This window comes from Oncorhynchus kisutch, linkage group LG4 (genome assembly GCF_002021735.2).
Source record: "Oncorhynchus kisutch isolate 150728-3 linkage group LG4, Okis_V2, whole genome shotgun sequence".
In the NCBI taxonomy this organism is placed as follows: Eukaryota; Metazoa; Chordata; class Actinopteri; order Salmoniformes; family Salmonidae; genus Oncorhynchus; species Oncorhynchus kisutch.
This window is the reverse complement of record NC_034177.2, coordinates 61,703,159-61,720,573: the sequence shown is the minus strand read 5'-3', so window position 1 is coordinate 61,720,573 and position 17,415 is coordinate 61,703,159. Positions and strand designations below refer to the sequence as shown.

General features: G+C 40.8%; 1 protein-coding gene across 1 annotated transcript in view; it reads right to left on the bottom strand.

The window, feature by feature from the left end:
* Nucleotides 1-17,415, bottom strand: part of dntt (deoxynucleotidyltransferase, terminal) — a 142,869-nt gene that overhangs the window by 70,610 nt on the left and 54,844 nt on the right. The window contains exons 5-6 of the mRNA XM_020479920.2: nt 16,281-16,352; nt 15,933-16,056 (exon numbers count right to left, since the gene is read on the bottom strand). Coding sequence (XP_020335509.1) covers nt 15,933-16,056; nt 16,281-16,352 — 196 coding nt within the window. The remainder of the gene's footprint in view (nt 1-15,932; nt 16,057-16,280; nt 16,353-17,415) is intronic.

Genomic DNA, 17,415 nt, shown 5'->3' with positions numbered 1-17,415 from the left:
AGCCTGTTATTGGTTCTACCTGGAACCAGAGGGTTCTTCATGAGATAGTTCTAAATGGAACCCCATTGGGACAAATGACAGAAACTCTATTGGTTCTAATATTTTTACAAATTTCTATTATACCTACAGACTCGGGGGTGTACAGGAAATTCAGGTCAATAGCAACTGAGAGGTTGTGAGTTCAAATCCCAAGTGAGGATTACTTCCAGGTTATCAGAATACAGAAGGATACTGTCCCTTACAGCAAAAAATACCTTAATCCAACTCTGAAAATACAGTTGCTTTTTGAATATTTACCACATTTTCACTGCAACCAGTAGCCGGGAAATGTTCAACAGTGTAATAAAGAACCCTCTGGTTCTAACAATGTAATGAAGAACCATACAAATAGATATACAAAGGTTTATTTAAAAAAACGAAACAAAAAGCTTCTCCACAGCCCAAAAAAGGGTTACCCTACAGCCACAAAATGAAGAACCCTTTCTTTGTACTAACTACCCTCTCTTCTGGGAGTATACAGGTATAACTCACAATTCATGTGACACTAAGGAATATGCTATTTTATCTCGCCTGACCTGCCCTACTATACTCGCCTCTCTATCTTTCTCCTCCACTCTCCCAAGTTGGCAGTCATGGGTATTTCAAATAAGAACTTTGAAGTCTTGCTAAGAAAAAGTTGCTATTCTAGGTTGCTCTTTCACATAAACTACTCTAAAGCGACAGAGAATGCTAAACCTCTCTTAACCCTAAAATGGACTATGACCTAATGGAAGCTCAAAAACTATCGCTTTCAATTCATGTAATACAAAATGCTATTTTCTCTCTCCTGATTTACACTGCCCTCTCTCCTCACCTCTCATCTCTATGTTTCAAGTTTTATTAGTCGTATGTACAGGATACACACGGTACACACCATCCAACAAAAATGCTTACTTCCAACAGTCTTGCCTTGGTACTGCAACTGAATTGATGCCCGGCCCAGAAAGATAATTTCCATAAATGGCCACAGAGTCAGATTAGAAATAAAGTCAGATTAGAAAATTCCTAATAAGACACTTTAGTCATCACCTTTGTGCACAAAACATTTTTGGAATTTTTCTAATAATTGTCGCTGAGGCCGATTTTGTTTTCCATCACTCACAGCCAAAGATATTAACATTTTCTATTCATCCAATGCCTGCCATGTTTTTGGGTGACGTGATGACGTCTTTGCAGCTCACACTGCTTGCTGTGCGCAGAGTGCTAGTGTGCATGTGATGTTGGACCCGGATATAGACAGTCCATGTATCGGCGTATGCGAACGTGAGTAGAAAACATCTTGGAATCAGTCTCCAGTTCTTTATACCTCAACAATAAAAACAAATGAAAGATAAGAATACGAAGATAAACTAAATGTCTCAGTAGAATAGAATAAACATTTTAGCATACAGTAAGTATAATAAAGGAACGCACAATTTATAGTCCAATATTTACACTGGTTTTTGGTGTAAATTGTGCAGTATTTAGTAATAATAAGAAGAGTCTGGTAGCAGCTGCTGTGATGTGTGTGTAGCATGATTGTTTATATACAGTGTGTGTGTGTGTGTGTGTGTGTGTGTGTGTGTGTGTGTGTGTGTGTGTGTGTGTGTGTGTGTGTGTGCAGAGACTCAGTGCAGGTGGTCAGCTAGTTACCATGTACAGAATAGACTTTGATCATATGACTCCAGTGCTAGCCTCTCTACACTGGCTTCCTGTTAAGGTTAGGGCTGATTTTAAGGTTTTACTGCTAACCTACAAAGCATTACATGGGCTTGCTCCTACCTATCTTTCTGATTTGGTCCTGCTACACATACCTACATGTACGCTACGGTCACAAGACGCAGACATACCCCAAGCGACTTACAGCTGTAATCGCAGCAAAAGGTGGCGCTACAAAGTATTAACTTAAGGGGGCTGAATAATTTTGCACGCCCAATTTTTCCGTTTTGATTTGTTAAAAAAGTTTGAAATTTCCAATAAATGTCGTGATGTCATGATTGTGTCCCACTTGTTGTTGATTCTTCACAAAAAAATACAGTTTTATATCTTTATGTTTGAAGCCTGAAATGTGGCAAAAGGTCGCAAAGTTCAAGGGGGCCGAATACTTTCGCAAGGCACTGTACCTTTACACCTTAACTATAGAACTCATGATGATGATAACTAGGGGTAATGTAGAGTGTCTACGCTAAATTGTCATACACTCTTCTTCTTTACCACAGATTCCCACAAGGTCTCAGACTCCAGGATGGGAAATGCTGACAAGAAATTGACAGAGTCAGAGACAGAGTTCTCGATGTCCATTGTTACTTGTAATGTTAAAAAGGGAAGAAAAAGACAATCCCATTTTTCTAATTTAGCTAGATATCTAGGCTACTCACAATACTGTAGGCTACAGATTTGAGTCACCACTAGAATAGTTATTTTCATGTTACTGAGTAGACCTATATCTTTGTTTAATCTAATTAATCAAATTATTCATCTAATGATAAAAACCCTTGTTATTTTGTAAGAAATGTAAGGTATTTTTTTACATGTTGCAATAAAGCTGACTAAAATAGAAGCTTATTTTTTTGTTTGTGGGTATTTTCACTTGTTATTGAGTAATACGTAATTATATACAACTTGCTCATTGGTATCTATAAAGTTACACATCACTTTAAATAGCTAAAGGCTGTGTAACAACTGGTGACAACCTTTGTACTTATGCAGATATTACAGATACAGTGGGGGGAAAAAGTATTTAGTCAGCCACCAATTGTGCAAGTTCTCCCACTTAAAAAGAAGAGAGAAGCCTGTAATTTTCATCATAGGTACACTTCAACTATGACAGACAAAATGAGGGGAAAAAATATAGAAAATCACATTGTAGGATTTTTTATGAATTTATTTGCAAATTATGGTGGAAAATAAGTATTTGGTCAATAACAAAAGTTTATCTCAATACTTTGTTATATACCCTTTGCTTTGTTGGCAATGACAGGTTTTCATACACTGTTGCTGGTATTTTGGCCCATTCCTCCATGCAGATCTCCTCTAGAGCAGTGATGTTTTGGGGCTCTTGCTGGGCAACAAGGACTTTCAACTCCCTCCAAAGATTTTCTATGGGGTTGAGATCTGGAGACTAGCTAGGCCACTCCAGGACCTTGAAATGCTTCTTACGAAGCCACTCCTTCGTTGCCCGGGCGGTGTGTTTGGGATCATTGACATTCTGAAAGACCCAGCCACGTTTCATCTTCAATGCCCTTGCTGATGGAAGGAGGTTTTCACTCAAAATCTCACGATACATGGCCCCATTCATTCTTTCCTTTACACGGATCAGTCGTCCTGGTCCCTTACAGGCCTCTCGTCTTTTAACTAGTGGTTAGACCTTGGATGGAGGTAACCCTGTGATAAAGTCTACGGACAGGTGGGACCAGGGCCAGCTGGGGATGGGCAGAGGTTGGAGCAACCCAGCCGGTTGCTGTCGTGAGGACTTGCTTCGGGCACAGGTGGAACAGGCCGCAACGAAGGATCTCACATCCTCAATCATGTTGGGCCACCAGAATTTTTGCCAGAATTAACCTCTGGATGTCCAGTTAATTTTGAGAAGCATCCCATTGTAGCACTCGAGAACAGGCTGATGGACAGTCAGTGGGACCCCCGCCGGGGTTAGATTCTCGGGTCTGGGCTTTCCCACCATGGTCTCAATACTCCATATCACAGGGGCCACTATGCGGGAGCTGGAGATGATGGGCTCGGAGTCTCTTTCCTCGTTAAAGACATCGTGTTGGCGGGACAGGTCATCTGCTTTCTGATCCCGGGGGATAGGCTACTGTGAAATTGAACCTGTTAAAAAACATAGACTGGTTCAATCTCTTGGCTTCTTGAATGGTGACCAAGTTCTTATGATCCTTCCAGATCACGAAAGGATGAGGTGCCCCCTCCACCCCTCAAGGGCCCACTTAACTGTCAAGAGCTCCCGGTTGCCTACATCGTAGTTGCGTTCTGCTGGCAAGAACCGCTTGGAGAGAAAGGCGCATGGGTGCAGTTTCTTGTCATCCTCGTTCCGCTGTGAAAGGAGGCATCCACCGCTACAACAAAGGGACGAGCAGGGTCAGGATGAACAAGGATGGGTCCGGAGGCGAAACGTCCCTTGAGCTGCATGAATGCCCTGTCAGCCTCGGGAGTCCTGCAAAAACAGGTCTTGGATTTGTGGGTTAGGACCGTGAGAGGCACTGCCACCGCACCAAAGTTGCGTATAAAATACCTGTTAAAATTGGCAAACCCGAGGAACCGCTGGACCGGCTTGAGTGAGGTGGGACAGGTAGAGACAATGTGACCCAGGAAGGAAACTTGTGATACACTCTATCTTGACATATAGTTGACTCTGCAGGATGCGTCTCAGGACTTGGCAGACTGTGTACTGTTTGTTAGGGGCGCGTGACCTGAAAGCTCACTCCACTTTGTTTTTATCCCCTGTTGAACGCAGTTTATCCCTTCTTAAATTTGATAGATTATTTACGTTAAAAAATACCTAAAGTTGTATTAGGAAGGTTGTTTGAAATGTCTGGATCAAGTTTACAGGTAACTTATTAGATACTTTGTAGTCATGTGGCGCCAGTTGGAACCGGTGTATTTTCAGAATCAAACGTGCCAAATAAATGGACATTTTGGGGATATAACGACAGAATTAATCGAACAAAAGGACCATTTGTGATGTTTAATGGACATATTGAAGTGCCAACAGAAGAAGATCTTCAAAGGCAAGGCATGAATTATATGTTATTTCTGACTTTTGTGATGTGCCTGGCGGGTTGAATTATGATTTTCATGTGTATGTTTGATGGGGTGCTGTCCTCAGATAATAGCATGGTTTGCTTTCGCCGTAAAGCCTTTTTGAAATCTGACACTGTGGCTGGATTAACAAGTAGTTCATCTTTAAACCGGTGGTTAACACTTGTATGATTTATGAATTATTATTATTATGAGTATTTCTGTTTTTGAATTTGGCGCGCTGCTATTTCACTGGGTGTTGTCAAATCAATCCCGTTAACTGGATTGGCGCACTAAGAAATTAACAGGGAAATCATGACGAGTAGTAGGACACATTAGATTGTCATTAATGAATTGAATCACTGTATGGTTTAAAAGAGATGGGGCAAAAGAAGTGGCTAATAAGTCTGGCTGCACATCTGACTTGCTGACTTAATGCAAATTGAGAAATTATGTGATTAAATTCAACAAAAAGAAGACAAAACTGTTTTAAATGCCAAGATCAATGATATAAAGAATGTTGATAATGGAGCTGGAGGAGATGGCTGGCGTTTTACTGTCCCCGACCAATTGTGCTATTGTGTGTTTTTGTGTATTTTTGTCACTTATTTTGAACATAATGTTTCTGCCATCGTCTCTTATGACCGAAAAGAGCTTCTAGATATCAGGACAGTGATTACTCACCCCGTACTGTAAGAATAATTTTTCTTTAACGAATCATAAGCAAAGGTTTACTCCAGACACCCGAAAGGCCCTCACACCAGTCATTCGCAGGAGAAAGAAACAGAGATATCAGCGATGTAGGTCTGGGTGCCTTGTAAGGATCCGACAGCGAGTGGGTAATCTGCCTTTACCATCAGTCCTATTAGCCAACGTACAATCATTAGATAATAAAATAGATGAGCTATGAGCACGTATATCCTACCAACGGGATTTAAAAACTGTAATATCTTATGTTTCACCGAATTATGGCTGAACAACGACATGAATAACATACAGCTGACGAGTTCTACGCTTTAAATGCAGGATAGAACAAGCGCCTCTGATAAGACATGGGGTGGCGGCCTATGTATATTTGTAAACAACAGCTGATGCACGAAATCAAAGGAAGTTTCTAGGTTTTCCTCACCTGAGGTAGAGTATCTCATGATAAGCTGTAGACCAGAGTTTTATATTCTTTGTAGCTGTCTATTTACCACCACAAACCGATGCTGGCACTAAGAACGCACTCAATGTGCTGTATACGGCAATAAGCAAACAGGAAAACAAACATCCAGAAGTGGCGCTCCTAGTGGCTGTGGACTTTACTGCAGGGAAACTTAAATTAGTTTTACCTCATTTCTACCAGCATGTTAAATGTGCAACCAGAAGGAAACAAACTGTGGGCCACCTGTACTCCACACACAGAGACACGAACAAAGCTCTCCCTCACCCTCCATTTGGCAAATCTGACCATAATTATATCCTCCTGACTCCTGCTTACAAGCAAAAACTAAAGCAGGATGCACCAGTGACTCGTTCAATAAAAAGTGGTCAGATGACGCAGATGCTAAGCTACAGGACTGTTTTGCTAGCACAGACTGGAATATGTTCAGGGATTCTTCCGATGGAATTGAGGAGTACACCACATCAGTCACTAGCTTCGTCAATAAGTGCATTGATGACATTGTCCCCACAATGACTGTACATACCCCAACCAGAAACCATGGATTAGAAGCAACATCCGCACTGAGCTAAAGGGTAGATCTGCCGCTTTCAAGGAGTGTGACTCTAACCCGGAAGCTAATAAGAAATCCCGCTATGTCCTCAGATGAACCATCAAACAGGCAAAGCATCAATACAGGACCAAGATTGAATCTTACTACACCGGCTCCGTCGCTCAACGGATGTGGCAGGGCTTACAAACTATTACAGCCTACAAAGGGAAGCACAGCCATGAGCTCTCTAGTGGTACGAGCCTACCAGATGAGCTAAATTACTTTTATGATCGCTTGGAGGCAAGTAACACTGAAACATGCATGAGAGCATCTGTGTGATCTGTGTGATCACGCTATCCGTAGATGATGTGAGTAAGACATTTAAACAGGTCAACATTCACAAGGCCGCAGGGCCAGACAGATTACCAGGACGTGTACTCCGAGCATGAACTGACCAACTGGCAAGTGTCTTCACTGACATTTTCTCCCTCTTCCTAGTCGAGTCTGTAATACCAACATGTTTCAAACAGACCAGCATAGTCCCTTTTCCGAAAAAAAGCACTGGTAACCTGCCTAAATGATTCCTGTCCTGTAGAACCCGCTTCGGTAACCGGGAAATGCTTTGAAAGGTTTGTCATGGCTCACATCAACACCTTAACGCCAAAAAACCCTAGACACATTCCAATTGGTATACAGTCCCAAACAGATCCACAGATCCAAAACTGCCCTTTTCCACCTGGAAAAAAGGAACACCTATGTGAGAATGCTGTTTATTGACTACAGCACAGCGTTCAACACCATAGTGCCCTCAAAGCTCATCACTAAGCTAAGGACCCTGGGACTAAACTCCCTCTGCAACTGGATCATGGACTTCCTGACGGGCTGCCCCCAGGTGGTAAATGTTGGAAAAATCACATCTGCCACGCTGATCCTCAACAAGGGGGGCCCTTGGTAGGCCTAATCACCGACAATGATGAGACAGCCAATATGGAGGAGATCAGAAACCTGGCTGTGTGGTGCCAGGACAACAACTTCTCCCTCAAAGTGATCAAGACAAAGGAGATGATTGTGGACTACAGGAAACGTAGGGCCGAGCACGCCCACATTCTCATCAACGGGCTGTAGTGGAGTAGGTTGAGGGCTTCACGTTCCTTGGTGTCCACATCACCAACAAACTATCATGGTCCAAACACACCAAGACAGTTGTGAAGAGAGCACGACAAATCCTATTCCCTCTCAGGAGACTGAAAAGATTTGGCATGGGTCCTCAGATCCTCAAAAAGTTCTACAGCTGCACCATCGAGAGCATCTGGTTGCATCACTGCCTGGTATGGCAACTGCTCGGCCTCCGACCGCAAGGCACTACAGAGAGTAGTGCGTACAGCCCAGTACATCACTGGGTCCAAGCTTCCTGCCATCCAGGACTTCTATACCAGGCGGTGTCAGAGGATGGCCCTAAAAATTGTCAAAGACTCCAGCCACCTTAGTCATAGACTGTTCTCTCTGCTACCACACAGCAAGCGGTACCGGAGCGCTAAGTCTAGGTCCAAGAGTCTTCTTAACAGCTTTTGCCCCCAAGCCATAAGACTCCTGAACATCTAATAAAAGGGTTACGCAGACTATTTTCATTGCCCCCCCTTTTACACTGGTGCTACACTCTGATTATTATCTGTGTATAGTCACTTTGTCTACCTACAATACATGTACATATTACCTCAATTACCTCGACTAACTTGTGCCCCCGCACATTGACTCTGTACCGGTACTCTCTACGGAGCTTGGAAGAAAGTCTTTGTCCTCAGTCCTGGAGGGAAATACAAAAATGATTCCGCTACCCAAGTGGTAAAGCGGCCTTTACTGATTCTAACAGCAGACCTATTCGGCTTCCTGCCAGCTCTTCGCAAACTGTTGGAAACATTTGAGCAAATGTTTGAGCAAATGCAATGGTATTTCTATGTAAACAAAATAACAACAGACTTTCAGCATGCTTATAGAGAATGGCACTCAACATGTACTGCACTGACACAAATATCTGATGATTGGCTGAAAGAAATTGATAACAAGAAGATTGTGGGAGCTGTACTGTTAGATTTCAGTGCAGCCTTTGATGTTATTGACCTTAACCTTCTGTTGAAAAAAACTTATGTGTTATGGCTTCGCAACCTCTGCCATATCGTGGATTCAGAGCTATTTATCTAATAGAACTAGAAGGGTTTTTCTTTAATGGCAGCTTCTATGTTATACATGTAAAACATGGTGTATCGCAGGGCAGCTAAGAGCATTGTATTTTGTACAAATATTCCCTAAGTTCTAGACTTCAGCTGAATCTCGAAATGAATGGTGTGGCTGTTGAACAAGTTGAGGAGACTAAATTACTTGGTGTTACCTTAGGTTATAAACTGTCATAGTCAGAGGTCTGTCTGTAATAAAGAGATGTTCTGCTTTGTTGACACCACACTCCAAAAAGCAAGTACTGCAGGCTCTAGTTTAGTCTTATCTTGATTATTATCCAGTCATGTTGTCGAGTGCTGCAAGGAAATAACTAGTTAAACTGCAGCTGCCCCAAAATTGAGAGGTCTGATATAAATACTGTGCATGCCAGTCTCTCTTGGCTATGAGTTGAGGAGATACTGACTGCATGACTTCTTGCTTTTATAAGAAACATTAAAATCCCTAAAATGTTGCATAGTCAATTTAAACATAGCTCTGACACACACACACTCACCCCACCAGACATGCCACCAGTGGACATTCTACAGTCCCCAAATTCAAGAAAGCTTACAGTATTATATAGAGCAATTATTGCATAGTACTTTGTTCCATCTCATATTGCTCAAATAAACAGCAAACCTGATTTAAAGAACAGATAAAGCAACACCTCACGGCACAACGCCTCTCCCCTATTTGAACTAGATAGTTTGTGTATATGTATTGATACAGTTGAAGTCGGAAGTTTACATATACTTAGATTGAAGTCATTAAAACTCGTTTTTCAACCACTCCACAAATTTCTTGTTAACAAACTATAGTTTTGGCAAGTTGGTTAGGACATCTGCTTTGTGCATGACACAAGTCATTTTGTTTACAGGCAGACTATTTCACTTATAATTCAATGTATCACAATTCCAGTAGGTCAGAAATGTACATACACTAAGTTGACTGTGCCTTTAATAAACAGCTTGGAAAATTCCAGAAAATGTCATGGCTTTAGAAGCTTCTGATACGCTAATTGACATCATTTGAGTCAATTGGAGGTGTACCTGTGGATGTATTTCAAGGCCTACCTTCAAACGCAGTGCCTCTTTACTTGACATCATGGGAAAATCAAAAGAAATCAGCCAAGACCTCAGAATTTCTTTTAGACCTCCGCAAGTCTGGTTCATCATTGGGAGCAATTTCCAAACGCCTGAAGGTTCCACGTTCATCTATACAAACAATAGTAGTGGGTGTGTTTATACCGCTCAGGAAGGAGAAGCGTTGTCTCCTAGAGATGAACGTACTTTAGTGTGATAAGTGCAAATCAATCCCATAACAACAGCAAAGGATCCTGTGAAGATGCTGGAGGAAACAGGTACAAAATTATCTATATCCATAGTAAAACGAGTCCTATATTGACATAACCTGAAAGGCCGCTCGGCATGGAAGAAGCCACTGCTCCAAAACAGGCATAAAAAAGCCAGGCTACGGTTTGCAACTGCACATGGGGACAAAGATTGTACTTTTTGGAGAAATGTCCTCTGGTCTAATGAAACAAAAATATAACTGTTTGGCCATAATGTCCATCATTATGTTTGGAGGAAAAAGGGGTAGGCTTGCAAGCCGAAGAACACCATCCCAACCGTGAAACACAGGGGTGGCAGCATCATCTTGTGGAGGTGCTTTGCTCTAGGCGGGACTGGCGCACTTCACAAAATAGATGGCATCATGAGGTAGGAAAATTATGTGGATATGTTGAAGCAACATCTAAAGACATCAGTCAGGAAGTTAAAGCTTGGTCGCAAATGGGTCTTCCAAATGGACAATGACACCAAGCATACTTCCAAAGTTGTGGCGAAATGGCTTAAGGACAACAAAGTCAAGGTATTGGAGTGGCCATCACAAAGCCCTGACCTCAATCCTATAGAACAATTGTGGGAAGAACTGAAAAAGCGTGTGCGAGCAAGGAGGCCTACAAACCTGACTCAGTTACACCAGCTCTGTCAGGAGGAATGGGCCAAAATTCACCCAACTTATTGTGGGAAGCTTGTGGAAGGCTACCTGAAACATTTGACCCAAGTAAACAATTTAAAGGTTAAAGGCAATGCTACCAAATACTAATAGAGTGTATGTAAACTTCTGACCCACTGGGAATGTGATGAAAGAAATAAAAGCTGATATAAATCATTCTCTCTACTATTATTCTTACATTTCACATTCATAAAATAAAGTGTTGATCCTAACTAACTTAAAACAGGGAATTGTTACCAGGGTTAAATGTCAGGAATTGTGAAAAACTGTGTTTAATTGTATTTGGCTAAGGTGCATGTAAACTTCCGAGTTCAACTGTATGTAGGCTATGTGTGCCTTTAAAAAAAGATGTAGTTCTGTCCTTGAGCTGTTCTTCTCTATTAATGTTCTCTATTATGTCAAGCTTCATGTTTTGTGTGGACCCTAGGAAGAGTATTTGGGGATCAGCTATTGGGGATCCTAATAAAATACCAAATTAACAAAAATAAAGGCCAGGTTGTCAGGATGGGTTATGTACTATATAAGTACACATTAATTACAAGTAAGTACCCCTCAAGACAGGATTTAGCTACACAAAAATAAGTGTAACACCTAGTAATTATGGTCTACTTATGCAGATATTACATGTACTCTGTAGTGTACTTGTGGGTTTATAATGGGTAACTTACACATTAATTATACATTTTTTAAATGTTTTATCTGGGATGACACCTGAATATAGACGTCAGTCAGTGAGGTTGACCTACATCTGATCTGTTTTTGTAAACTCTACCAAGTTAACCCAGTTTGTACACTTTTTGGGGCGCACGGGTAGGTAATTAGAGCCCATTGAGCCTCTCAACCTTTGTAATCCCAGACACCCAGTGTATCTGTCCAATCTTGTGACAGAAGAAAGAAACTAAAACACAACATTTGTGAATTGTAACAAGCATGGTAACAAGCATTTGTTTTTACACCTCTATAATTACAGACTGCAATTACCATCAGTTACATTTTGTTATTACAGTGTAACTATGAGTCATTACAATTAACCACAACAGTTGTTATTGAAATTACACATGTAGTTACACTGTAATAAGGACCTCTTAAAATGAAGAGTTACCGAACGTTACGCTCTTGCTAAGAAGTCCCTGTGCTGGGTTTCTCTCTCACAAAAACCCCCCACTCAAGAGCAACTGAGAAAGAGGGCAAGTAAACACAACCTAATAGCTCTCTAATACTCTACAATAAGTGGGAATATGATGTTCAAGGACCCCTGCCTGGCCATCCTCTCCCCAAACTAAAATCTCCTCAGCTTGCCTGTCCTCTTCTCGCCTCACCTCACTGTCAAATGGCATCATTGTTGATTAGATGTTTGTTTGTTTGTTTTTTCATGAGGCTATTACATCTGGAACCATGGGGCCCATTTACTGGACACTCATCTGGAACCATGGGGCCCATTTACTGGACACTCATCTGGAACCATGGGGCCCATTTACTGGACACTCATCTGGAACCATGGGGCCCATTTACTGGACACTCATCTGGAACCATGGGGCCCATTTACTGGACACTCATCTGGAACCATGGGGCCCATTTACTGGACACTCATCTGGAACCATGGGGCCCATTTACTGGACACTCATCTGGAACCATGGGGCCCATTTACTGGACACTCATCTGGAACCATGGGGCCCATTTACTGGACACTCATCTGGAACCATGGGGCCCATTTACTGGACACTCATCTGGAACCATGGGGCCCATTTACTGGACACTCATCTGGAACCATGGGGCCCATTTACTGGACACTCATCTGGAACCATGGGGCCCATTTACTGGACACTCATCTGGAACCATGGGGCCCATTTACTGGACACTCATCTGGAACCATGGGGCCCATTTACTGGACACTCATCTGGAACCATGGGGCCCATTTACTGGACACTCATCTGGAACCATGGGGCCCATTTACTGGACACTCATCGACAACATGGACACAAATATAAATAATCTGAGGTAAAAAAAAAAATATATTAAAAATTAGAATGTAAAAAAAAATAAAGATAATTCAAGTGTACATTCTCAAAGTGTCCATAGAATCGCCAAATGACCTGTTAAGTATCATAGTTTTTTTTTTTATATCCTTAAGTCTGTTGAGACACTTTGAAGTTGTTCATTTCAACCTATTATTCTCCCAACAAGATTGCACCATTTTGTATATGTGACATGCATCAATAAGGTTATGGAATAATCCATTCCCCTGTTGACAGTGAAAACTGAATCGAACTTTGTGGCTTTTCCCCACCAGTCTGACAAACACATGTTAATCCCGGCCTCCATCTTTCTGCTCCTACCTACTTCTACCCCCACACTGAAATGTTGACTCTCCCTCTCCTCTAAGATTAGGAAACGGTTCCATGTCAGCCAGTAATCCCACGGTACACCATCTTGATTTCGCTGGGAATTCACAAGGGGAGAGATTTGGTTATCATTACTGCTTAGTAACTGGATATTGCTGTAGTACAGAAAATAAAATAGTTTATTACGACTTTGCAATGCCAATGGTAGAATCACAAAAATAAGATATGTACTGTACAATACCATATACAGTGCCCTCAGAAAGTATTCACACCCTTTGTTTTCAAGATGTTGTTGTATTACAACCTACATTTTAAATGGATAAATTGAGATTTTGTATTTAAGGACAGAAATAAACAGAATAAAGCTAAGCACAGGCAAAATCCAAAGGAAAACTTCCAACAGACACACAATACCACATAATGTTAATGTCTTGAGTCAATAAGTATTCAACCCTTTTGTAAATAGGTTCAGGAGTACACATAACAACGTTGTATGGATTCACTCTGAGTGCAATAATAGTGTTTAACATGATTTTTAATGACTAGCCCATCTCTTTACCCCACACATACAATAATATGTAAGGTCTCTCAGTTGAGCAGTGAATTTCAAGCACAGATTCAACCACAAAGACCAGGGAGGTGTTCCAATAGTTCAACAAGAAGGGCACCTATTGGTAGATGGGTAAAACAAAGCAGACATTGAATATCCCTTAGAGCATGGTGCAATTATTAATTACATTTTGGTTGGGGTATCAATTCACCCAGTTACTACAAAGATGCAGGTGCCATTACTAGCTCAGATGCTGGAGAGGATGGACACCCCTCAGGGATTTCACCATGAGGCTAATGGGAATTTTAAAACAGTTACAGAGTTAAATAGCTGTGATAGGAGATAACTGAGGATTGATCTACAACAATGTAGTTACTGCACAATACTTACATTAATGACAGAGTGAAAAGAAGGAAGCCTATACAGAATAAAGATATTCCAAAACACATCCTGTTTGCGATAAGTCACTAAAATAATACTACAAAAAATGTGTCAAACAAACAAACTTTTTGTCCGGAATATAAAGAGTTATGTTTGGAACAAATCCAACACATCACTGAGTATCACTCTTCATATTTTCAAGCATGGCATCATGTTAGGGGTATGCTTGTCATCGGCAAGGACTAGGGAGTTTCTTAGAACAAAAAGAAACAGAATAGAGCTAAACAGGCAAAATCCAAAAGATAACTTCCAACAGACACTGGGAGACTAATTCACCTTTCAACAGACAATTACCTAAAACACAAGGCCAAATATACACCGGAGTTGCTTACCAAGACGACATTGATTGTTCCTGAGTGGCCTAGTTACAGTTTGAAAGTCTATGCCAAGACTTGAATGATCTTGCAATGATCACCAAATCACCAATCACCAAATCACCAACCAACTTGACAGAGCTTGAAGAATTTTTTATAAGAATAATGGGAAAATATTGTACAATCCAGATGTGCAATGCTCTTAGAGTCTCACTCAGAAAGGCTCACAGCTGTGATCTCTGCCAAAGGTGATTCTGACTTGTATTGACTGAGGAGTTTAAATACTTATCTAATCAAGTTAAATTTGTGGGTTTTTTATCACCCAAAAAATTTCAATAAATCTTCTTCTTTGACATTACAGAGTATTTTCTGTAGATCGTTGACCATTTTAATCCCACTTTGTAACACAACAAAATGTGTAAAAATGAATGGACGCACTGTAGTTACCTACTACCATATCCTGAAGCAGAGTTTAGAAAAGACCATCTTGAATGTATATTTTTATTTTATTGTACTCTTTCCTTTATCTTTTAGGCTCTATGTTGTGACTATGGTATTGTATTTCATTGTTGTTTCATTTTTGCAAGAAAATAAATGTAATTATTGCAAGCTATAGAAGCATGCTGGAGTCGAGTCCTTTTTTTTTGCTAGTCTTTAAAAAAAAAAATATTGGTATGTAACTGTTATGAAAGTTGTATTGCCAAATTGGTTTTGTATTTAAACGCAACTTTAAACGTGTACATGACACTGCAACAAAATTTCCCCATCCCATGGGGACAATAAAATCAGTAAGTAAGTATTGACAAGCGGTAACGCTGGTCTCTGGTCCACATATCACCCCATAGGTGCTGGTTCTCTATGTCCCAGTCCCATCTGTCTCCACTTTCATTTATTTAATCTCTTAACCCCAAATGGCCGCTTGCCAAAGACTTCCAAACCTGGCTAAACAACTTAAAAAGACCCCCCCCCAGTCAGCTGAAACCAATTCCCAAACAAAGAAGTAGGGATAAAACATTCTGTCACATTTCACTCTGTTGCTGTGTTGCATCAATCATGTGACAAGCAAATCATCATTCTCATATTGAAAGTCAGGGAACGTTTTTGGTCTTTATGTTAATGAGGGCCTTCTCTCCCAAGCTGATTGATGAGTGTCCCATGACAAGGTTTACTCTTTATAACTACGACTCATTGATTTGCATTATGAATCCCCCTTGTTAGGTTCTCATTGTGTTACTTCACCTACGGTCTCAGCTTATCACTGTAAAGTGCCAACTGTCTGGGGGTCAACTGCTACTTTTAGAGCATTGGATAAAGAACCTACTCTGGGACATTACCTTAACAGAATGAGAGACTGGGGCCCGTAAAAGCGTATCAGGTTAGAAGTGCTGATTTAGGATCAGGTCCTCCCTATTCATAGAATCGTATTCCGCGACCTTTTGTGAATGCAATCCCAGAGACAGAGATACCAGCAGAGTTTACTACTTTCTGCAATTAAGGCAATATCAAAACTAAGATCATTTAAGAGCAGCTACATATTAGTGTTCTGATATCAAAACAAAGGAAGGAGGTTGTGTGCTACTCCTGTTCATACCAGCTCTCTGCATCCTGTTCAACTGGATGTTGGGCTCGGCCAGAATCTCCTTGAGTGAGCGCAGCCCTCTGCGGTACCACTTCTCAGCAGTTTTGGGTCCAACCCCGAACACACTGGTGAACAGCTGGCAAGAAAACATTGATGTACACAAAATAACATGTTGTCAGATGGGATCTCTTTGGGGGGAGGAATTACTGGTATGGGTTCTATTTAAGTCTTGCTGGCATCATTTGTATGGCGTATAAAATTATAATTTGGCGGAAATGTACAGCAAATTAAACTATGATATCTATCACTTAAAAATAATTTCACAAGAAAATTGAAAAGAGTTGCTTTTGATCCACTTACCTTAAGTGCTTGATATCGTTCATCACTCTGTACCTCTTCAACTTTAAAGGAGCGGCCAAATATAAGGATCTCCTGTAAAACCAAATCAAATAGACGACATTACTATGTTGATTTATCCTTCCAAACTTCTGTTGAGTCCTTTGTGGTTAAAATGTTAAAAAACACTTCTATAGCTTGATTGCTCTTCATTTTAGAATAGATGTATTTTTTAATTTAAATTTTTTTTTTATTTAACCTTTCTTTTATCAGGGAGTCATACTGAGACCAAGGTTTCTTTTATAGATAAGACCTGAAGTACAGAAATTACAGAAAATATATGCATCAAAATATAAATACAAAATGCAAGCAGAAAGAAAAACACAGTCATAAAAAACAAGCGCGTTCATCAGTAATAAGGTCCTCAATCAGCTTTCTGAATTACACCAGAGGCACCAGAACATCCCATTCATCAGTAATAAGGTCCTCAATCAGCTTTCTGAATTACACCAGAGGCACCAGAACATCCCATTCATCAGTAATAAGGTCCTCAATCAGCTTTCTGAATTACCCCAGAGGCACCAGAACATCACATTCATCAGTAATAAGGTCCTCAATCAGCTTTCTGAATTACACCAGAGGCACCAGAACATCACATTCATCAGTAATAAGGTCCTCAATCAGCTTTCTGAATTACACCAGAGGCACCAGAACATCACATTCATCAGTAATAAGGTCCTCAATCAGCTTTCTGAATTACACCAGAGGCACCAGAACATCACATTCATCAGTAATAAGGTCCTCAATCAGCTTTCTGAATTACACCAGAGGCACCAGAACATCACATTCATCAGTAATAAGGTCCTCAATCAGCTTTCTGAATTACACCAGAGGCACCAGAACATCACATTCATCAGTAATAAGGTCCTCAATCAGCTTTCTGAATTACACCAGAGGCACCAGAACATCACATTCATCAGTAATAAGGTACTCAATCAGCTTTCTGAATTACACCAGAGGCACCAGAACATCACATTCATCAGTAATAAGGTCCTTAATCAGCTTTCTGAATTGCCCCAGAGGCACCAGAATATCACATTCATCAGTAATAAGGTCCTCAATCAGCTTTCTGAATTACCCCAGAGGCACCAGAACATCA